The sequence below is a fragment of the Choristoneura fumiferana genome, chromosome 9, assembly GCF_025370935.1.
Source record: "Choristoneura fumiferana chromosome 9, NRCan_CFum_1, whole genome shotgun sequence".
Classification (NCBI taxonomy): domain Eukaryota; kingdom Metazoa; phylum Arthropoda; class Insecta; order Lepidoptera; family Tortricidae; genus Choristoneura; species Choristoneura fumiferana.
In genome coordinates this window covers 3,246,207-3,270,610 of record NC_133480.1, presented here as the reverse complement: position 1 = coordinate 3,270,610, position 24,404 = coordinate 3,246,207, and the positions used below count along the sequence as shown (strand labels likewise).

Genomic DNA, 24,404 nt, shown 5'->3' with positions numbered 1-24,404 from the left:
ATCCCTTCATTAAGTAGGATATTATTTAGAGTGGGTAGATGGTACATTATCATATTCATAGCGCAGGGAATCACGCACTGCCAAAGTTTAAACCTAACATACGAGTATCAACTCAATGGTAATACCTCATCCGTTCCATAATTACTGTCTGTATGTACTACTATTTACATAAAATGTAATTGTGATAAATTCTACAAGGAATATTTACAATTATATACACATTGACGCTGCAAAGGAAAATCCACGTAGGTATTATTATTACAGGTAGAATATAAATAGGAAAAACCTATAAATATTACGAAATAAATTGTATAATAAAAACCATCGCAGCGTCAAAATTATACGCGTCGTTAAATAAATATTATTTTTAATTAAATAAAAAAAATACATACATTGAAATTTTCAATCTATATGTATAATCGCGGTGTAATAAATTCTTGAATCGTTTATTTAGCGACACGAATACTAAAATTCACATGCTAAGATTACTAGCAAACTATATACAAAACCATGCAAAAACATCACAAACTACATACAATACACACATATCACTGATTTCGATATGTAACGAATTTAATTTAATAATTTATAGATTTCACCCGAACTTCCTCTTCTCATCAAAATGAGAATCAATGAAAATGAAATCAGAACGAAATTTGTCACAGATAAAATCATTTTCCGCTACCGCTACTTTTAATACGCAGTGGTACGTATTCTAATAATACAAACTTTTTGAAAGTTGTTTGTTTCATAACCCTCCTCAACGGGTGCCTTTAGTTGACTGTCGTCGAGAACATCCCTTGAGGAAGGACCACGTACGGGTCCGAAACATGTCCAAGTTACGCTAAGCTAATACTAACTTACCCGTAGTGTCAACAGGGCCCCGATGTGGCACAATCGAATGCACATATCTGGCAACAAAGTGTCCAAACACTGCCTTGAAATCTGGATTGTGCATCATCTCGACGAACTCATTGAAATCGAGATAGCCGGAGTTGTCGCGGTCGGCAAGCGACATGATCTTGTCCACGACATTGTCGGGTAAATCGTGTGCGTATTCCCGGGATTCGATGATAGCTTTGAGCTCCACGTACGATATCCGGCCATCGTTGTCGTTGTCGTACTAGAAAGGAAATTTAATGTTAGTTTAGGTAATCTCCAATATTTTGGGTAGACAATACGCAAGTCATCAGTAGACAATTCACAATTTCAATAGGTCGTGGTAATTGTGGGTACAAAGAAATTCAAAAGTATTAGTATTTTTTTAGACAATCCCAATTGTTGTTATGAGTGAGAATACCTTCCTAAAATGAATAAAGTTGAAAGTATAAATAAAACGGTTCGAAATGAGTTCTGTGGAGAGTTAAAGCAAGTCAATTTTTTCTGGGAAATAACATTATAATAGGGTACCCCGTTCTACAGCATGTGATTTAATTTCTTTACATACAGTAATAATTAATAATCTATATATAAGTAACAACCGTTGTGCATGCACAAGATTACGGACTATTGTTATCATCTTGAAGATATGCACACACCCTATTAGGTCATATCGTTTTAAGGATGAAATAAGCGATCGCAAATATTTGCTATCGTACTCATGTTTAAAGAATTTAGTGATTCAATATGTAGTGCACGTTTAATATGACTTCATTAATATCTACTTTAAAGCTAAAATTTAGTCGTTCTGAGCTGAGTCGGTTGGTTTTGTTGAGGAAGTAGTTACGGCGAGTAAACTAACGTGAATAGGCTTAATAATCAATCATGAAAAAATTTATCAAATATCATATAATGGAAAATTAATAAGGTAACTCCTTTGACCTTCCTCATCTCCATTTTTAATTTGCTTAGGTCCGTTGCTGATCTGCTTTTTGTAAAAAAAAAACATATTTATAAGGCAACTCCATGCATACCTAACTGGAGATGCGTGCGAAATAAACAAATCCCTGTCCTGCCTGACCATGGATCAAACCGGACCGGGGACCTCAAAGTTCGTAGTTAAGTTCTCTAACTATCAAACTATCCGGTCATCGTGAATGATTAATTTACATTCGCCGATTCATTGTAAGCGTTTTTAGTAATTAGAGGTGCCTATTATGTCGTCATCAGCTTCTATCAGTCCATTCCTAAACATAGGCAGAAGCTTATAGGGGAGAACGTGCTTGCCATCTCCCACCGAGGATCTTCAGCTCTCCTCCAATTCCTGCCCGCTGCTTTACTTATTCAAAATTCGAACTGAGACATGGATGCACAGAAAAACCAGAAAAAGAGACCTGCGCTGGGAATCGAACCCAGGTCCTCAGCAATCCGTGCTGCGTGCTATAACCCCTACACCACCGCTGGACAGGAATCTAGACGAATTTTTCTATCTCAGGTTGCAGCTACTTTACCTATTGGCAGTGACTTGTGACTCTCCCTCCACTGAACCCATTTCAAATTTCAAACAGTTATATTTATACTTTCAATTTTATTCATTTTGGGATGGTATTTCGGTAATTCATGATATTTCATCGCCCCATCTTACAGAGCGCCGTAGGTACACTTAAGTACATTTAATTCATTTATTAATATGTATGAACTTAAAACTGTCTTTCAATAATGCCGTTTAACTGACCTGTGTATTATATGGTATAGCAATTATCTGCGATAACGATATAAATAGATAAGTATTCTATATTATGTATTAAAATAATCTAAATTAATTTCAAAATCTAGGATTTGTGGACAATAAATATACAAGTTTGCAACTGACCGTTAGCAGACAAATGAATCCCATCAAAAATAATATATATATCGCTTTTATCGCTGCCGGTTTGTGTGCGAGTCAGAGGAGCATAGAGCAATACGTACGGCATGGAAAGCGCCTAGGAAAAGAAGTAGAGACTAGTGCTTCTGCACAAAATCGCTGCCTTTTTTTCCTCGTCACTTTACATCCCGTCGTCAATTGTATGACTGTAGTCTATCGATATCTACCACAGAATCCGTGGTTTCATTCATTTACACACGGCGTAATCAAACTGACGTCCACCGAAGAACAGACGAACGTTATTCAACGTCATAATATAGTCAATCGAAGCAGTTTTATTTTTACGTCACACTACTACATCACTGAATGACGTTGTTCTTGCGTAGTTTAATCAGTTCAATGTTAAATATCTACAGATCTTAAAATAGATGTAATGTTATGTGGCCAGGACACAGCCCGAAGCATAACTTCTAAACGATCTGAGATTGGAGGCCTTGGGGTGAAGAGGCCTAAGGGATGACCACAAATGCTATGGGAAGAACGACATTAAGGATACTTCACTTCACTAAAGGATTGTACGAAATTCGGCCAAACTTTAGAGAACCGTTTTGATACAAACACTGTCGGACAGACGTAGCTATCTAGCATGCATGGTAGCAAAGTACGTAATAATAATAAGTTTGGGTTGAAGGATATAGACTTCGTAAAGTAACTCACTCAACTTTTAAAGTGTTGGTATTTTTGTGCAATTTCGCATTCCACAGAGTAAAGCCATTCGTCATGGTCTATTAATAAGCTAAATACCAAAATGTATTAATGAGTTGCACACACGTTAGTAAGACGCTATTAGCTGAAACTGTGTTGTTTCAGTTTAACTTGTTTTTGTTTCAGCGGTTAAGCCTGTTTTACATAGAGGCAGAACAATAAATAGCGCAGTACCTACTGCAACTAGCTGCAGAACTAACAGAAAGAAAACTTTATTAAGAAAAAATATGTTTTTTTGCTGAATGTACATTTGAATTGCATTGTCGTCCAAACTACATAATTATATCCGTCCGTACCAACCTCTTGATGGGATCTCTAGAAGGGAGTGAATTTCTACCTGCATGATTTGACCCGATTTTACTAGAATGCCATATGTTTATTTCCCCAGCTAAGTTTGTAAGCAAAAATAATTGGGCAATAGCTCAAGTACAAGTAAGCATCTTGATTTTTTATTTCTTATCCTCTTATCACAGGTTATAGGGCTTCAATACGGTATCAATCAAATCAGCCTAGATCAACCCACTGCTGAGTAAAGACAACACCCTATCCTCTCAACAATAAAAATTCTTAGTAGAACATTGGTCACACAGGAAATTAGCTTTATAGCGTCCCAGAACTAGAGTTCTGTAGGTATTGATGTGATGATACATTGCCTATCATTGGATATCTCAGGACTGAAGATCATTTGACACCATGAGTCATCAGACGGACAGGATAAGAATGGGTTAGTCACCGACAATTTAGGTGTTGTGAGTTGTGTCACTGATAGTGTTATGATACGGTTGTCATGTGTTAACAACAATGAAAGCAGGGAGTGTTTTAAAAGCGTAAACAATTAATACAGTTAAGCCAAGTTTAAACTTGGAAGGAAAATCGTACACGTTCGGACATTGCACATTGCGAAGCCGTAAGCTCACGAGATTGAAGTTGAATTGAGTGCCGTAGTTAATGTAAGTAATACAACTTGCACGATTTTTCTTGCATATCTAAACTGGGTTTAAATGTAGCTGTTTTCTAAGCTTTTATTTATCTTCACATGTAATGCGACCCGTGCCCTATTTCACGAAGCTACCTTTACAATTTACAAACACTAGTCTTTGTTTAACAGTATGCATTGATAAGAGACTACCGCTTGTAAATTGTAACTTGTAGCTTCGTGAAATGGGCCTCTGGGATTTAGCAAACAATAGGTATTTTATCCAATTCTGGATTGAGCTGAAATTTGGCGTACTAGTGTTAGTTCGATGGCAATACATACAATAATCTGGTAGTGAAATTCTGATAGTCTGGTCAGGACCATCTCCGCAGGACGGAACTCTTCAATGGTAAATGGCATCGACTTGTGGTACGGAAGTATAGTGTTGACAATGGCAGGGTTGGAAATAATCAAAATAATTACGTTCATTGACAATTATTCGATAATGGTCGGATAACTATCCGGTTATTATCCATATATAATCGCCGTGACGCCAAAAAAGCGACGCGCTATATTACCAACGTTAATACACACACCACCCACAGTACGGAAGTAAAATGTCGCATAGAAGAGGGCCGACAAGAATTTGGTAGGATGTTTCGTCTTCATTGCAACCGGAATCTCAAACTCTCCACAAGATGTCGCTTCGTGCGTTGTTATGTTTTTTCCGTTCTTCTGTATGGAGTAGAAGCTTGGGGGTTGACCTAAGCCATGTGCAAGAGGTTGGAAGCTATGAAAATGTGGGTATAGAGTCAAGAAAGAAACGGTATTGCAGAGAATGAATAAAAGCTTGGAAGTGATACGTACTATAAAACTGAGGAAGCTGTTGTATTTGTATATAACGCGTAACAACAAGTATGGTCTGCTTCAGCTTATTATCCAGGGGAAGATGCAAGGCCGCAGACCACCTGGCCGTAGACGTACTTCCTGGTTAAGTAACCTTAAAGACTGGTTCGGAATGAGTACCAGATCCCTCTTTCGAGCGGCAGTCTCTAAGGTAAGGATAGCCCTAATAATCGCCGACCTCCGATAGGAGAGGGCACCGGAAGAAGAGAAGAATACACACACAGGATATAGTATAGACTTTACGCATAATATCATATTTAAGTATCTACATTGTTATTTATCATTAACAATAAGCAGTCTGTAAGTATCGTTGACAATTAAAAACAACTTCAGACGCAAAAACCTTGAATGAAAAAATATTGTTTAACAAAAAAATATTTTAATTTAATACCAGAACAGCTTATTTATGCAACGCGGATACTTAATAAGAAAAAAAAAACTAAATAGGTTACATAAAAGAAAGAAGAGACTGTTTCATGCAATACAAGACAAACACCCATTGATTTCCTGTTTATTTAATAAAGAATTTACGCGACCGTATTTTAATACAGACGGACATACAAAAACTAATTTACCGTAGTTTTTCCTTGAGCAATGCGTAAGTCTTAAGTCTAGTAGATGCGTATTCGGTATTTCGATTTACCAAATTGAGGTAATGAGTGAGTAATCCACTTAGACGAGGAAAAAACTTTTGTAGGGTATGTCTCATTGTTAAATCTACCATTTAGCGGTTGCATACTGAATACTGATCAGCATGATAGTTAGGAGTTTGTGCCAAAAAGTAATTATGATTGTTTGTTGTCTTTTTTTTTTAATTTCAACTCCAAATTTGTTACTTTTACGGTCATCCCGTAAAACCATATCGAAAATACAAATTGCTGCTGGTTTCTTTTTCTCGTTTTTCTGTGCTTTCATGCACGTGTATGCCTCAGTTTGTATTTTCCAAAAGTAATTACAACTTTTCTTTGTATGGTCAGTGAAATGTGTGATCTATACATTTTTAAGCTACTCTACTTTCTATTCCTATCAAATGAATATGTTGTTAAAGTCAAACTTTGAAGTTGCCAGATGTCTTATCGGCATTATTGTTTTATGAAATGCGAGTTTATGGCGGAAAACCAACAATTTGACTGATGGTTACTACATTTTTAGGCTGACTGTCTGTCTGTCTGTGTATTACAGGACTGCATGTAGAGAACCAGAATAGAAAGAGCTTAAATAAATACATAATTTGTTGTTGTACATAAGTTGTATAGCAACAAATAAATAAGTTAAACATTAAATAAAAAAATTAAGGAATTCCCACACAAAACATATTATTTTTGTTTTCGTTGTTTCTAGTATAACATTTAAACAGACAAACTTAACCACAGATTGATAAAAGAAATGAATTTATGGCATATCAAGAAATAACAAAAACTTTTTTATTTGTGTGTCACTGTATTTTATGAACTTAAACAGTTAGTCAACTAGATCTTATCAGTTTGATACTTAGAGATGTACGGAATCCTTGGTGCATGAGTCCACCTCACTTGGAAGATTTTCTGTCACTTTTTATGGGGGTGAGCGAGATTTAAACATAAAGTGCACAAGTTTAGAATTAAATCTGAATTTTCAGTTTTTACATTATTAATACCGGTGTGCAATTGGTAACAAAAATGTTGAATGTATACAAATTGGAAACTTTATTTTTGATCTTGTTTGACTAATGACTTTGTTTGATTTGACTTTGTTTTATTTTTTTTTTTTTATTCGATTGGATGACAAACGAGCAAGTGAGTCTCCTGATGGTAAGAGATCACCACCGCCCATAAACATCTGCAACAGCAGGGGTATTGCAGACGCGTTGCCAACGTAGAGGCCTAAGATGGGATACCTCACGTGCCAGTAATTTCACCGGCTGTCTTACTCTCCACGCCGAAACACAACAGTGCAAGCACTGCTGCTTCACGGCAGGATTAGCGAGCAAGATGGTGGTAGCAATCCGGGCGGACCTTGCACAAGGTCCTACCACCTGCAAAATTTTGGTTCCCTCAATACTGTTGGCTGGTTTCCAATACTTCTGCACTGTAATACTCGTATGATTGGTAGTGTTTGCATGAACTGGTTATTTAGACTGCTTATTTTGTAGTAGTTATACTCTAAAAATAGTGGCTCAAACATAGTACAGTCAAACAAACAGAATACCAAGTTCTTTCTCTTTGTGCTAGTAATGTTATCATTGATACATATCGATATCCCATATTCTTGTCAAGGAAGTTATAGAGAAATGGATTATTAAAAGGTTCCAACCGGGTACATGCATTAGTACATTATTTTCTCAAAGCATGTTTGCCTCTATATATAATAACGTCAAGGTCAAATTCTGCACCAATAATAAATTAATTAGATATTTTCAACAGTAAAATTGTCTTTACTCTTGTGGCTTAACTTTTGTAACACCATACACACACAAGACATTTCAGACAATTTTTTTTAAAAAATGATATTTTTTTAATTACCAGCCATTATAGTGGCCAGCATAAAAATAACAGAGAAGAAGGGCAATTGAGAGAAATATCGGTGAATGTGGCAAGAGTCAATTGTAATCGACATCTGAATCAAACTAAATCTTATGATGATAGAGCACAGATAGTAGTTAGCAAGCAATTTGTTAGCCAGTGGGTAGGCTTTATTAGAGTACAATTTCACTACCCTTCAAAAAAAAAATGCTAAGTACCCAAAAGTTTAACAACAATGTGAAAAAAATAATTGCAGGTAGGTAAGGGAGGTAAGGTAACCAATAAAAAGGTGTAAAATTCAACACTGGGTCTCCTAAAAGTATACATAGTGTAAATTACACATCCTACATATGTGTGTATGTATAATTTTATTGTACTGAACTTAGTTACTTTATCATAAAACAAAAGTAAACTTGTGTTTTTGTTTGGGGTTTTGATAGAGATTCCTTAATGAGAAAAGTTTGTGATTGTGTTTATTTTTGCATAAGAATGTTTATACACATGCATATACCCATTATATCTATGGAACTAAAGAACCATTTTCAATGACTGATAGGGAAGCTTCGCTACCTACATATCTCAGATTAACTCAAGCTACTTTTATCCTGAAATTTTTAGATGAAGTTTCTGGTATGTTTATATTTTTAAATGCCAAACAAGTCTGTCTGTCCTAAACATTGAGCTTCCACATGACTATGAATATGTTATAATATTTTAAATAGGTGTTACATGAACAGGTTCGTAAACATGATACTTACTGAACTTTTAGCAGACAACTTGTCATAAAGCGCGGGAATAAAAAAAACGCTGAGCGTTGTTATAGTCTAGACGTAAATTATTATGTTAATAAGGAAACTTGATTGGAGCACCTTATTAGAATACTAATTTATTCACTATAGGGACACGATAGATAACAACAAATGATTTTGAATAAAAAAAATAGTTCAACCAGTGTGAATAGAATAAGGTCGAGAAATAAAGGTTTTAACTTTTACCCAAAGTTGAAATTAGAAGAGGCGAGTAAACATACCTTGTTAAAAATTCTACGCCAATACAAATCAGACCTTGTAGGCGTCAGCGGCAACGAAACGGTAGTTTCTCCCTGCGCAGGCATTTTCTTTTCACTAAAATTCACGCGTGACTAACAACTTATACAATAATATTCGCGAAGTAGCACATCATAACACAGCCGGTTTCTGGGCGCAGTTAAGATTATTCATGATCGATTAATCCTTGATAGCGTACGATAAGATAATGTTTTGTGAAAAGTTCGATGTTCGAGATAACTTTTTATTGAAACCGTATTTATTTTGCGAATGACGCCGGACGATACTCATCAACACGACGACACCGTTAGCGACTGACCACAGACTGAGCTATTAGGTAGTCGACAGTCGACAGGCAGGCCGATGATAGGGCCGAAGCAATGCAAGCCGCTAAATTGAATGAACTTGGAATGAACGAACGAAATAAAGTAGTTGAGTTGCCAGAACGATTTATGCAGCTTGTACTATTAAATAACTTTAATAAATGACATTCATTAAACGAAAATATATTTTTTACATAATTAGTATTTCTTAGTACTTTTATGGTTATCCTGACTTAAATTGTTGTTGAATGTATCCGAATATACCGTTGCTATGACGACCGCTGTGCTGTGTTTTGTATTGCCTTGTCAATGTCAAATTGCATTAATGTAAACAGACTTGAATTTCCAGTTCGGTGTTAATTTATTTTAGACAATAATGAATGACTTTGATCGTTCTAATAAAGTGGCAGGAGTATATTGGTTGAAAAATCCGATAGATAAAGTTAAAATAAAGTAAGTCAAAAAGCAGCATTTATAATCTAAAAAGTTTCAGAAATTGGATACTTACTTATGCCAAAAAGTATCTATTTCTTATATTACATTAGGAACAACTTCTTTGGTCTTTGGATAATATAGCTGTTACTCACAATTACTTTATAATTTTTTTTTATCCTGTGGGAATTATCCAGGGTAAAAATATCTTCTTATAATGCATTCTTACATGTACTCACAGCCGAGTAGTAGGTAGGCACTTGCTCACTCGTATGTGTGTAAGTATAAAACTGTGTGCCAGAACTGCCAGATTATCCTCTAACTATTGGATTAATTATATTATTAATAAATACTAGCTATTAACCCACGACTCCGTCCGCGTAGAATTGGTCTGTCACTATTCCACGGGAACTATGCAATTTTCCGGGACAAAAACTATCATATGTCCTCCCTGGGACTCAATCCAGCTGTATATCTACCGAATTTCAACTAAATCAGTTTAGTGGTTCAGATGTGATAAGGTAACAAACAAACAGACTTACAAATTTTCGTATATGTAATATTAGTGTAATTCTTATTGGTTTTAACATACAATACATGAGTTTAAATAAAATGAACAATCAATTTTTAATCTTTATTATTCACAGAGTTCATCTAAAGCCTTGCGCAGGAATAAAAATGCTTCCCAAATTTGAAACATATAAAGATAACAGTGCAAATAAGACTACACAGCAATTAGAAAACAATAAATTAAAGGAACATGAATTCAAATGGCAGGAAAAAGCATTTTGTTTGCATGAAATACAGCGCTATAGTAACATTCACAACTGTATATCAGACACTGATATGGCATATCATGATATGATGCAAGAGTCAGAGTACCAACCTAATAAAATATTCACCTACATAAATGAAGACTGCTACTTGCCACTGCCTTTGAATAAAATTAAGAAAACAACAAGCTTTGACATTCTAAAATTAAATTCCTGTTTTGAAGGAATGAATTTAAATGAAAGGTTCTTCAAGGAAGACACAAGTTCAATGAGGCATTTGTTCAGAAGTGAGGAAAGTGTTGCCATGGAGGAAAAATGGTCAGCAATGCATGTTTTATATGACAACTCTGAATATAATGAGTAAGTATAAAACAATGTTGCCAGTTGCATAATTTAAAATGTTGACTAAGCTAAGCACCTAAAATTTTATGAGGGCCTTATTTTCTGTGAAAGGCTGCTGATAGAAGCTGATACGTCGAGCCGAGGACAGGGCGCAATGGCTCTCATCGAGGGAGGCCTATGTCCAGCAGTGGACTGCTAATAGGCTGATGATGATGATGATGACCATATCATTCTCCCGTGATTACCCTCATTGCCCTCTAATTCTGGAAGGAGACCTGAACCCAATATAGAAGCTGAGATGATGATGAACATTTTATTTGTCTATTGTTTTATTTCGAATTCTCGGAATTCTATGTCAGTTGCATTAAATGGATTAGATTTTTTTAAAACATTTCAAGTGGTAAACCAATTCTTTACAATAAGTAGTATTACTTACTAACTACTTACTCACTTAATAACTACTAACTGCCCACCGAATTACAGGGACGCCCAGCTTCTGCTGAAACAAGAGACTGTCCTCCTCTCCCTGTATCACAATGTATCACAGAACTACCTCATTGTATCACCAGATATGAATTCTCTGGATTTGAACCCTTATCATTTGGAACAGGACTTTGAGTATGCTGTTGATGTAACATTTGATAAAGGTGGTGGGGAAGAACTTATGGTTCTGGTAAGAAAGTTACTTTTAACCCTTTTTAAGAATCACCAATGAGGGTTTTCTGACGGCTAGTTGGCGACAACTTTGACATTTTTGTTACGTCAGCGAAGTGATTGGCAAAAATCGACTGTAAAATCGATTCGCCCAATAGGGAATATTACTGAAATTTTCTCCCGTCCGAGTGCAGCACTAGCACAAAACCTGAAACAGTTTTTTGAGTATCTTAAATACCATAATATGGTATTATTTCAATTATTTTTTTGGTAATATAGCTCTGTCGTATCTATGTTAAATTAGTAAAATATCATATTATTTTGTTACTAATAAATATATCATGATTTCTATAGGTATAGGTACTAATGGCGACAAAATATACTCAGCGGCACAAAATTTGGCCCACTCTACCTACAAAATTACCTATTTCTGCATACATCTGAGGGCCAGGATTTTTTGCCCGCAATGCAGCTTAATATAAAGGAGAACTGAAGTTATGCACCTGCTATTTAAAAGCATGCATGAAAACTAATGACTATAATTAAACAGTAGGTAGAAAGAAATGTGCTAAATTTGCTAATTCCTGGACAGGAATTTTATCCCCGAAAAAATTGTTTTCAGTTAAATTGTGCCAGTAACGCCATCTCTTGCGGAGTAGGAGAACTAAAAGGCCTTTCTTTCCACCGCCAATCTATTTCAAGGGCACATTCTTGCCACTCAATTTGATGCTTGCGTCCCTCTTTTCGGTCATTAATTTATTAATTAATCGTTTCTTATTTATCAGTTGAAGAAACTCTCCAAAAAATGGGACAAGAAACACAAACAGCTGCTAAAGTTCGTGATGCCTCCGCTAGGAAGGAAATATTATTTCGTAACGTTCGAAATCGTTGCAGCTGAGAACTTTGATTTGGACAATTTGTACATCGAATTTAATATTAATGTAAGTAATATCTGCTCTCGTTTGTGCCTTAACATAAAAAAAACATTATTTTAACATCGGAGACTGCGTTTACAGAATATATCAGTAACAACACAAGTGACTAAGTCACTCTCGCTTGTTACTTTTTAGTTTTTAATCCTATGCCAGTGACACGTATTTGTGACTGCTGTGTTATATGCGTAGGCATAGCGTAAGAGCTTAGTGGATTGTCACATTCGGCTCCGGCCGGCTACGTTATAAGCCCTTACGCTATGCCAGCCTTCAGGAGGCACGAATTTTATTGACACATATGCATATCACCGGCGCATAGGAGTAAGAATTTTTGATCACAAACGTTGTGTTACCAGCACCGGAATGTGTTACGTCTGTGACTTTTTAGTTCTTACTTCTATGCCGTTGACACGTATTTGTGACTGCTATAGGATATGCGTAGGCGGTAGGTGGATCGTTGCCGGAGCCGAACGTGTTAAAAGCACACAGCGCCTGTTTTATTCACATAGCAATGCGTTTTTCAGGTGCCCGCAGGTTTTCAGTGCGCAGACGCGTTGCAAGGACGCACGCACATAAGCAAGTCTCACGCACACGATGACGGGAGACGATGGAGTTTTGGACACGTGATTGATTTGCATTTAGAAGCTCCTGTCAATTTGGGTGAGTGTCAGGGGTGTGTTGATTTCATATTCCGATAGAGGTCGCCTTACCGAAAATTGAACTATTCTGAATCGTGCTGGCCAGACTTTTCTTAGGCAATAAAAGTAAAGTTATATAGTAGTTTTGACGAACAGATAGCCAAGTGGTTAGAGAACCTGACTACGAAGCTCGAGGTCCCGGGTTCGATTGATGGATAGTTTGTATGCAAAATACGTATGTTTGTTCTCGGATCTTGGATGTTTCATATTTATTTCATATGCATTTATCTGTATAAGTATGTTTATCCGTTGCCTAGTATCCATAATACAAGCTTTGCTAAATATGGGACAAGGCAATTAATTGGTGTCAATTGTCCAATGATATTTATTTACTTAATGAGTAAAATGTCAAATTCGATTTTAACTAGTTTCCCATGCCTTTAGAAAAATAACAAATGAAACTCCTAATTGAGGATAAATCGAAAATTGATTTCTTGCGCGATTGCTTTTAATTTATTGCTTATTATATTATTCTCTTCCTTACCACTCAACGGTTGACTGACAGAGATCCCTTCAAGGATAAGTCCGCCTTTGTACTAACACTTTTTTGTAACCTTTTTGTTTTCCTTTTTTACAATAAAGAGTATAAACAAACAAACAGACATATTACATGAGGCTCACCTATTTGCTCTCAAATGTTTATCACTCTTCGATGAATAATTCTCTTAACCCTTAATAAGGCTCCATTTATTGGAGCATACTATCACAGAATCAAAAGCAGCTATCGAATACATACCTGGCAAAGAATATTTGTGACGTATCGTGATAGATAAGGTAAGGTTCAGATTCCAACTCAATGCAAGTGGTCGCTAAATCGCCTCTACCTTATTTAGGGTAACTTTTCGACAAAACTCATTTATACGTCCATTACATAAATGCAAAAAGCAACCTTCGTTCAATGAGGGCTATCGCGAATGAATTCGCCACTAGAGGCGCTAGTGTAGCGTGAGGTCTCCGAAATGTCAAATCTCATAGTTTTTGGATGAGCTACGCGTTTTTATTATAATTAGAATAATTTTGTGAATATTTTGCAATATCTGAAATTAATGATGGCAAATATGCGTTCTGGGGCAATGTTTTCTGTTTTGAAGAAGTTTTGTCTTTCGGAAACCTTTGTCCTCCCTTTTTTCCGAACAAAACGGGCCTATCAAACTGTGACATGCTCGAAATTTTATGGTACGATTTTAGGTGTATTAAATATGATTTTAATCTAAACTTTGTTTTCACGCCGTAATAACAGACTTTGAAAGCCATACTTAAAAACCTTACGCAACAGTGCGCCATCTAGTGAGACAAAAAACGATAGCCCTCATTGTGTTAAGTTTCAATTTTAGGCATTGCAATATAGAAACCTGGAGTATGGGTGATGTCTTTTGTATTTGACGTGGCGGTGAAAAGGTTAACACTACCATCAACATGATGTTGAATATGCGTGATTAGTTACTGTTGATTACTCATATTATGATTTGTAAAATATAACGTAATAATAGCTTTTAGAATATATAATAGAATAGATTACTTATAATAGGATCCCGTTGTTCATCCTCATTATATCAACCGTAGGACAGGCCTCCGTCATAGACCTTCAGTTTCTTCGGTTGGAAGCGGCTGTCAAATGTCCAATTCGTTGGTGGACGTCGTACGCTGCGTTTGCGATCCGCGGTCTACTTTCGAGAACTTTTCGGCCCCATCGGTTATCTGGTCTCTGTTTTTTTTTCTACTGGATGGCAAACCAGCAAGTGGGTCTCCTGATGGTAAGATATCACCACCGCCCATAGACACCTGCAACACCAGAGGGATTGCAGATGCGTTGCCAACCTAGAGGCCTAAGTTGGGATACCTCAAGTGCCAGTAATTTCACCGGCTGTCTTACTCTCCACGCCGAAACACAACAGTGCCAGCACTGCTGCTTCACGGCAGGATTAGCGAGCAAGATGGTGGTAGCAATCCGGGCGGACCTTGCACAAGGTCCTACCACCTGCAAATGTGTTTGCCTCGCCTCGCTCCGCTCAGGTGTTTCCACCAGAGAAGTGCTGTGCGGGTACAGGTAAATGAAGCTTTTCTATTGGTTCATGAAAAACACATTCCTCGCAAGACATCCTCGCACATCTCTGGTGAAAATATACCCTAACGACCCCTAAAAAGCAAATTCTCATTTCCAGAACCACCTCCCCTAAAGTTGTTCTTCGAAGTCATCTCGACGGATTGGTGGGACCGCCACCGAACGGAAGGCTACGGCTATCTCCCTCTCTCTCTGGAGTCAGGTCGTTACAGCCGGCAGTTGTCTTGCTCTCGCCCTGAAGAACTAGATTCGGTGGCTGCAGAGAGCAGAAGGTTCTTCGTGGGAGGATGCCACCTGATTAAGGATTTGGAGATTCTTGCTAAACCTCAGTTGCAAGTAAGTATCTTTTTTTGAAAAAGTACCATTTAAAAAGTACTCATTCAAAATGTTGTCGTAGGTGGTCAATAACACAAGCTTTGCTTACTCTGGGACTAGGTTAATTAGTGTCAAATGTCCCGTGATATTTGTTATTTTTTAAAAGTTATTTTTTAAATAATTTATTGAATCAGGCGTTACTTTGCGGAGGTGCATATCAATGAACTAAAAGAATTTCCTTGCTCACCGGCTACCTTACGATAGCTAACATGCTACCAGTTGTTAGATCTCTAGCAACTCTCTCTCTCTCTCTCTCTCTCTATCTCTAGCAACTCTCTCTCTCTCTCTCTCTCTCTCTCTCTGGTGTGTCTAACAACTGGTAGCATGGTGTACGGTTGTGTTACTCTGAAGATGAGCTCAGGTTGAGTTCGAAACGCGTCAGTGTGGTGTGGTGGTGGTGATAGATGGGTTTGTGTGATTTGTGTGTGTTCTTACAGTGTGGAGGTGGAGGAACTGCATGAACACGCATATTTTGCATAAGCTTAGCTATCGTAAGGTCGCGGGTGAGCAAGGAAATTCTTTTAGTTCATTAAGTTATTTTTTAACTCGTTATTATTAATTAGGCTCAGTTTTAGGGTGCAGTTCGCGGGCACAGCCTGCAGTTAGCGCTGATCATGCTATTTTTCAATAGGAGTCCACCTGCTCTGTGCAAACCGCGGCAGTTAGCGTAGGCCCTAAAAGTCAACATTGACAAAAGTTCCCTGCCGCCCTCTCTGATGCCCTTGTATATAAATCACAGATAACCTCTCTTTTTCCAGGACGCGAACTTCAAATTCACCAACACCGGTACCCTCTCACTCCGCTGGTCGACCATTACACAGGTTCCCCTGCCAGGGTTCAGAGCCGCATCACCCCCTGGCCAGGGCCACGCGACTGCCGTGCTGAGGGGCGCTGAGGCAGCTTTGAGGCAGTATAGTCGTGCCAGGGCGCGCCTGGCAGCCGCCACTAAGGGGTTGGATGGGGTGTGATGGGGTTAATTTGACCCTCGCCTCACAAACCTCACAGTGATCCGAGCCTTTATGGCAGCCACACGGCCAAGACTAAGGTTATATTATACAGTGTGAAGGAGTTACAAATTTAACCCGTTTTGGGTGAAAAGTTGGAGTTTCTGAGATAAAAGACTCGGCTTTTGTAACTTTAAGCTGAATAAGATATCCCTTGTAATTGTAATACTTTTAAGTTACTATTTGAAGATCATATTGTATTGAACTGTAAAGTACGAATTAATACTATTTATCGGATTTAATAATATATTTTGTAGTAAAACATTACAATGTCCTTTCCTTAAGCTAGACAAAAACAAATAATACAACTTTTTTTACAATTACAAAATTTGTACTAAATATAACAAACAATAAATTACTAACAATTGACAAGCATACCTTAACAACAAAAAAACATTATTTATTGGATTTTGAGGTCCCCGTGAGGTCGGGGACCCTAAGAATAGGCCTCATGCGCTCTTATGGGAAAGATAGTACTGCTTCTATGCATCAGACAAGCTGTAACTGAAACAGTAAGCTGCACCTTCGTCCGTATCTTCACTTGCCATCTGGAGAGATACAGGTCATTTGATGCACAGTTTTAATAAAATAATTGAATCCGTGTGTCAGGTAGGTTCTGGCTTGATCTCACGGTTCTGACCGCATTCCGCCACAGCTGGAATTTGGCCACGAGCTTCCGCGCGCGATGTCGCCGTTCTTCCGTCATGGCGTCAGGCGTCAGTTGTTCCCTTAACACAGAAGTCTCCCAGTGTTAGATATTATGTGATTATGTATTTGAACGCTTTATTGTGCAGAATACAGAAGCATTAGTATGCCGCCTCGGTTCCGTCACAGCAGGGCTACTACGAAACTCAAAACTCGAAGTTCGTGTCATGCGGTCCCTCTGACAATTATACTATTTAATACGAGAGCGAGAGGGACGGTACGATACGAACTTCGATTTTCGAACTTCGGGTAGGCCCTCTGTGGCGAGTGCCGTGTACAGCCCGCATTGCGTGACGCCACGAGTCGCAAGCAGTGTACAGATGTTCGCTGGATATTGTGTGCAGCTCGGCGTAACATTGCGTCAGACGCCATGGCGGCGAGTGCCGCGTATTTTCGTAATTTTTGCACCAAGCAGTTTTTTTGTAGCACAAAGGTTTCCCAGATGTTCAGGGTGCTGGATATTGTGTGATATATCAGCTCGAGCCTAGTAACATCCCGCTCTGACGGCGTCGCGCCACAGATCGCATTTGGCGGCGAGCTGCCGCGCGCCTCTCGCCTCCGCCATGGCGGCGAGTGCCGCGTACTGCGCGCGTCGCATCGCATCGGACGCCACGAGTTATTTTTGCACACCAAGCAGTTTTTTGTAGCACAAAGGTTTCCCAGATGTTCAGGGTGCTGGATATTGTGTGATATATCAGCTCGAGCCTAGTAACATCCCGCTCTGACGGCGTCGCGCCACAGCTCGCATTTGGCGGCGAGCTGCCGCGCGTTGTCGCCGCACGTTGCGACGCGCGCCAGCCGCGCGCTCGCCTCCGCATAGCGGCGAGTGCGCGTACTGCGCGCGTCGTAACGCATCGGACGCCACGAGTTATTTTTGCACACCAAGCAGTTTTTTGTAGCACAAAGGTTTCCCAGATGTTCAGGGTGCTGGATATTGTGTGATATATCAGCTCGAGCCTAGTAACATCCCGCTCTGACGGCGTCGCGCCACAGCTCGCATTTGGCGGCGAGCTGCCGCGCGCGATGTCGCCGCATGTTGCGATCGCGCGCCAGCCGCGCGCCTCTCGCTCCGCCATAGCGGCGAGTGCCGCGTACTGCGCGCGTCGCATCGCGTCGACGCCGCGAGTTGCTCGCGCAGCAGAGATGCCTCCCACGTGTTCAACGCGCTGGATATCGCCAGGCGCTGGAAGTGCAATAACATGAAAAGGTTTTATTAAAAAATAATTATGGATGCACTGAACGGATTTTGAGCCTGCATCTCCTGGCTATAACACGCTGTTCCCCTATAAATTCTGTATGGTATATTCTGATCGTCGTTGGATAAAAAAAATGGAATTCTTTGGAATGGAATGGAATGGAACTCATGACTCAAGTAGGTATAATTTGATATCATTATAGATACCTATAAAGCAGCGTTTCCACCCGAGATGGGCGAGGATGTGTTGTGAGCAATATGTTTTTCATTAACCAATAGAAACGTTTCATTTACCTCGCCTCACTGCGCTCAGCTGTTTCCAACACTGTGACATGTGAACCTGTTAACTAGGTATTCTGTTCTACTTGTTATTCCAGAGATAGAATATCTTCTCTATCTTCACCCTACCAGACGATCTAGTTGTTCCACAGCTTCACTTTCACTTAAAGCTCCTTACCTTGGACGAGTCTCGAAGAATCCCTTCCCTCTTCCGGAGGGCCTCATCAGCCCGCCTCTTCGTATCCTCGGCTTCGAGCCGCTTCCGGAACTGCGCAGCGGTCTGCTGGCGAGTTCTTCGCTCCGCAGCAAGCAAGGCCCTCGCTTCTTCTTCAATAACCTTGTCTACCAGCTCTGTTGCCTGTAAAAAGTAAACCATACAATACAATACCATACAATGACTCTTTATTGTACAACCACAAATATACATAGGTAGTGCCACGAGAGTCGAAGTGAATGGATTACACACAGAACTACAAGAATAACTGATAGCATAAAAGGAGAAAAAATGAAATGAATGAGTGATGACGGCCAGATTGCAGCGATCTGGGAACGCAGAAGCCGGCAGAGCAGTCCGGATAATAAAGGACGAGCCAAAACGCTTGACATGAAACATAAATGTCAGAAACAAGTTTTTAGGATGTTCAAATAGCGGAAGAAAGTGATGATCTTCTCAATTAAACATCGGGGAAAAGATTAAAATTAGGTTGACCGTTCCTGACTTATAATCGTGAACCTTCGTATGCCGTTTAATTTAGCAATTTTATCAAATATGTCTCAGGAGAGCACCTTTCTATCTTCCTTCGACGCTAGCAGCTCCTCGGTCTTCTTTTCCTTACACCTGATGGCATCTTGCAGCCGTCCTTTCTTCAACTGCTGGTCCAGATTGAGCAGCGTCCGCTTATGGTCCAACCACGCTCGCTCGGCTTCGCGTTTGCAGCGGACGAACCGCTGGTACTGGTGGGAAGTGTGGGCTTCCATCTGGGAAATAGAAAGACTTAGCTTAGTGATTGGAGGGAGGGCCGGCTTTAGCCTTCTAGGCGCCCTGAACGAAAGGCATGGCGCCCTTTTAAATACGAAAAACGACAAAATGACAGGTCGCGTGTGTAAAGACATAGATTTCTCATCCTCACTCCTACAGATGTCACACAGACACACACACACGAAGCTGCATGATCATGATCACACATAATATTAGGTACATAGACGTAGCTCTCTATATCGTAAGGTCGCGTGAGCAAAGCCAAGCCAGCTTCTACCGCTCGTCTTCCTCTTCCCTCTTCCTCGCCAGCGCCACTAGGAGGCACCACTGTAGGCATGCTATGTGGCAACTAACCATCTCTCTCCCTGCTTTCTCCTTCTCCCACATCCTGTGGAACTGCTCGGCCAGCTTCTGCCGCTCGTCTTCTTCCTCCCTCTTCCTCGCAAGCGCCGCCAGGAGGCGCCACTCGCGCTCCGGGATCGAGGCCAAGTCCGAATTGTTCTCATAGTCGAGAGCGATCAGCTCCGATAGTGTTGACCCTGAAAAAAAAAAGCGTCAATGTGGATATTATAAAAAAAATGCAGCGTACATGAAGCGTATTTAGGGTTCCGGAGCCAAAATAGCAAAAACGGAACCCTTATAGTTTCGCCGCGTCTGTCTGTCTGTCTGTCTGTCCGTCCGTCCGTCCGCGGCTTTGCTCAGGGAATATCAATGCTAGAAAGCTGTAATTTTGCACGAATATATATGTAAACTATGCCGACAAAACGGTACAATATAAAATTAAAAAAAAAATTAGGGTAAAAGTGGGGGTGATTTTTTTTCTCATCCAACCGTATAGTGTGGGGTATCGTTGGATAGGTCTTTTAAAACCATTAGGGGACAAGTTTTCGATTCAGTGATGTGTTTGCGAAATATTCAACTTTGAAGTGCAAATTTTCGATAAAATCGAGCGTGCCCCCCCCCTCAAAATGTAAACTGGTGGGTGGAAAAATTTGAAAAAATTCAGGATGGTAGTAAGTATATAATCTTACAAGGAAAACTATAACGGTTAAGTTTGCTTGAGAATTATTTGTAGTTTAAGAGTAAATAGCAGCCTAAGGTATAAAATATACCTAAACTTCGAAGATTCCGTACGAAATCCTTTGAAAAATATAACTATTTTTTTTCGTAATGGCTACGGAACCCTATTTTGGGCGAGTCCGACACGCTCTTGGCCGGTTTTTTCCTGTGAATTATTTTAAATCATTGTGGTAACGTAGTAGCGCAAGAATATAACGACTACTAGTTTTCTGGATGATGAGGACCGAGGTGTTGAATTCCTTTTTTTGGCCATGCTACGGCACCAAAATCAGGAGGGATTTTGTTGCAATATATTTTTCAGGTACCTATGTACAGTCGAGTTCATAAGCTTGTGAGCAAAAATTTGATCAAAAATATCTGAACACGACTCTATTGTTAACGGCGTAGAAGTGTTCAGTTATTTTTGATCAAATTTTTGCTCACAAGTTTATGAACTCGACTGTAAAATATTTTATCAATTCGCTTGAGTCGTAATAGTTAGACACTTGAAATTTTCACAGATTATGTATTTATTGTGGCCGCTATAACAAGAAATACTAAAAACAGAATAAAATAAATATTTAAGGGAGGCTCCCGTTCAAAGGGGGTTAGGACATTTTGCCCAAAATCGACATTTTCTAGTGTATCGAAATTTCCATCCGCATATTTTCCTTTTCTTAAATTACACCAGACGTATTTATTCCTTACATGATTTTTCCATTCGCAGATTTTCCCAAATGCTTTTTTTTACTACAACCCATTTTCAAAAGTTAATATCGTAATACGCCTAATTTGTATGAAAAAAAAAAAATATGGCGCATTTTATCAAGAAATTGGATTTCAATCATCAATAGATATGATTGGAAATTAAGTATTTTGTTTAACCTTAATTATACTTACCTTTTATGCCACACTCGTAATTAATTTTTACTTTTGAAAATATGAAGCCTTTTTTTAAGTTCCTTTAAAAAAAGTGGATTTTACATGTGTTACAAAGAACATAAATAAAACTAGTAAATTGTGAAGTAAATGAGCTTATAGCAATTTCGCCTGATTTTAACACAGTTTATAAATATTATTTTTTATAAAATATTACTGTCGCGTTAATAAATTTTCGTGGATTATTGAAGAATATATTTGCAAATGACCTGACCAAATTTTTAATGCAAAAAAATGCTCATTTGAATTGATGTTGATTTTACTTAGAGCGAAGGTGTTAGGTGACGGGGGTAATAATATTAAAGATGCCAACTATTGGGACAGTGACGAGCACTCGTACGTTTACTTTGTAGGTATATTGATGATAGCCTATCAGGAATTGTTTCAAGATTTTTAATTTTTTCAATCTTGTCTTTGCTTCTTTCTAACAACTTGTTAATGCTGGCGTACGTTTCATTTGATGACGAAGCACTTCTTTCTTCGTACTTTCTAGTCTTTTGGGTAAAGTTGTACAACTGTTTTATTAGTTTCCTGGTTTAAAAGATAATTGCTCTTGAGGTTTTAGTGCTCACATTTGATGTTCTACTGTTAAAAAAGTCACTGCAACATTTACAAGAGCACTCAAAATTCAACTTCGCTTTTTTATCACAAAAACCAATTTCGTGTGCACTTAAAATGAATATGAAACCTTGTGGTATTAAAATGGATTACGTCGTATAACTTGCGGTCACACATCAGTAAAAAGTGCTCTTATCCAGTTTATTGCAGTTGCGACATGTCTAGAAATTACTTAACATTTTGGTGACAAACTGTATATGGAAATGATTAAAACATGATAAGTACTAATTTTAGCAAAATCCGATCTAAGTTCCATCATCATCAGCCGGAAGAAGTTCACTGCTGAACAAAGGCCTCCCCCTTAGAACGCCACAATGAACGACAACTTGCCACTTGCATCCACCGTTTGCTTTGATATCGTGACTCCACCTAGTGGGAGAAAGGCCTGTCACTTTCCAGAACAGAATCCCAGAGTCGCAAAATACCAGACTCGCGTATTTAATAGCAAAAACACAAAATATCAGACTGGCAGGATACCAAAATCGCAAAATATTAGACTGGTGGGATACCAGAGTCGCAAAATACGAGAGTCGTGAAATACCAGATAGGGTAGAATACCTACCAGAGTCGTAATATGGACAACGCTTCGCATTCCGGTTCGTGGTTACCATATCGAGAATCTTTCTCCCCAACGGTTATCTGTTCTTCGAGCGATGTTACATGACCATTGCCATTCATTATTTCAACTTTTACGAGTAGAGGTAATGACGGTGACTCTTTCTTTAGTGAATTTCCGTATTCCGGATTCCATCGCACAAGATAAATCATAGTATAGCTCTTCCAAAACCTCGTTGCGTGACTCCAAGCCTCTCCGAAAACACCAACATTCAAGGACCACGCACCTCACAACCAGTCAAAACATCTCTTTTCTAATTTAACAATGTGTATTGTATTAATTATAAATATTAACTTACAAGCAGTTCTTCTCAGCTTCCTCGGCGAGCGACGCGGCGACTCGGTGATTGTTTTATAACAAAATACCATTATAAGGAGACGTGGGAAAGTGTTAATTAGTCGTTACGCGGCACCGCCAGCACGCCCTGATAACGGCTAGATACACTCTAATTGCGAGTCTAAATTAACAATGAATTAACACTAAGTTAAAAGACAGTCACTTAGACGAATTGCAGTGAGAGACGACGATTTTGTTTGACGCGAACTCAGATTTAAAGATTTGTCGCCTCGGGCCAGTTAGCTTTGCCGCCCCATTAAGTGGCGGAAAAGTTTTTTCATTTAAGAAAAAATCTGCAATAGGTGGCTTTGCCGCCCCTCGCAGCCTGCCGCCCCGGGCCAAGGCCCTTTGGCCCTAGGGTAAACATACCCCCTTTTCCTTGTTGCTCGGGGGAAATATTCCGCTAGGTAAGTACCCCATCACCACGGGGAGGCGATGAGGCTGTGTGGGGTTTTAGGGATAAATACCTATGTGCGAACGCCATGTTGCGTAGAATTAGTTTGTAAATTATTAAAATAGGTAATTAATGCATTGGCAATGAAATGATAGATTGTGGAGTGCTTGTTTAAAGAGGCATTGTGAAATAACAGTTAATAGCCGGCATAACTATACCTAAAAATTCATTTAGGTACCTAGCAATTTCGAGGATTAAAATTAGTCAAATTAGTGAATAAAAAATTCATTAGTATTGTTGTCTGATATTTGAAAATTCATTGAAAATTTTCATGAATATTTCAATCACTTCTAGTAGTTACTTGTAGACTAGTAACGTTAAATATAAAGCGAACAAAAATACGTCAAGAACTCGTAAGTACTACCTACATATAATTTAGTTTCGTAAATTTTACGAAAAATTACAAACTTGTATCTCCAATCAAACGCACTTTTTTTTTTAGAGCTGTATTGGTCACAACCAGTCAAGGCTTCGTAATTTTACTGCCAGGTTCAAAAGGCCCGTTCAGTTTTTTTTAAATAATTGATTAACACTGATTGTCTTACGCACTACACGCACAGTTCTTAAAGAGTGGCTGAATATATTGATCCAACACAACATTCCTATCAAGGTTACCTGGCATTGATCGCAATGTATGTTTACTAGATCGCTGGCGTAACCGAGGTAACGGGTTTTAAATAAGGTACGTCAGCAGAAAATAGAGTAGGTATAGATGTAGTGAAAAAAGTTTTTACACAGGCCAAGTAAAA

At 38.8% G+C, this 24,404-nt stretch overlaps 2 protein-coding genes and 1 pseudogene across 2 annotated transcripts in view; 1 reads left to right on the top strand and 2 right to left on the bottom strand.

Moving 5' to 3' along the window:
* Positions 1 to 9,252, bottom strand: part of LOC141431450 (uncharacterized) — an 11,854-nt gene extending 2,602 nt beyond the window's left edge. The window contains exons 1-2 of the mRNA XM_074092634.1: positions 8,865 to 9,252; positions 865 to 1,123 (exon numbers count right to left, since the gene is read on the bottom strand). Coding sequence (XP_073948735.1) covers positions 865 to 1,123; positions 8,865 to 8,948 — 343 coding nt within the window. The 5' untranslated portion in view covers positions 8,949 to 9,252. The remainder of the gene's footprint in view (positions 1 to 864; positions 1,124 to 8,864) is intronic.
* A 300-nt stretch (positions 9,253 to 9,552) lies between these two features.
* Positions 9,553 to 17,186, top strand: LOC141430772 (tectonic-like complex member MKS1; the record flags this gene model as incomplete). Its single annotated transcript, XM_074091627.1, is given in 7 exon segments — positions 9,553 to 9,656; positions 10,283 to 10,768; positions 11,234 to 11,423; positions 12,190 to 12,345; positions 12,861 to 12,996; positions 15,197 to 15,432; positions 16,230 to 17,186. Coding segments are annotated over 7 exon segments (1,491 nt in total). The 3' UTR covers positions 16,440 to 17,186.
* Positions 17,187 to 18,025: 839 nt separating this feature from the next.
* On the bottom strand, positions 18,026 to 23,849 carry LOC141431003 (uncharacterized; annotated as a pseudogene).
* Between the last annotated feature and the right edge of the window lie 555 nt (positions 23,850 to 24,404).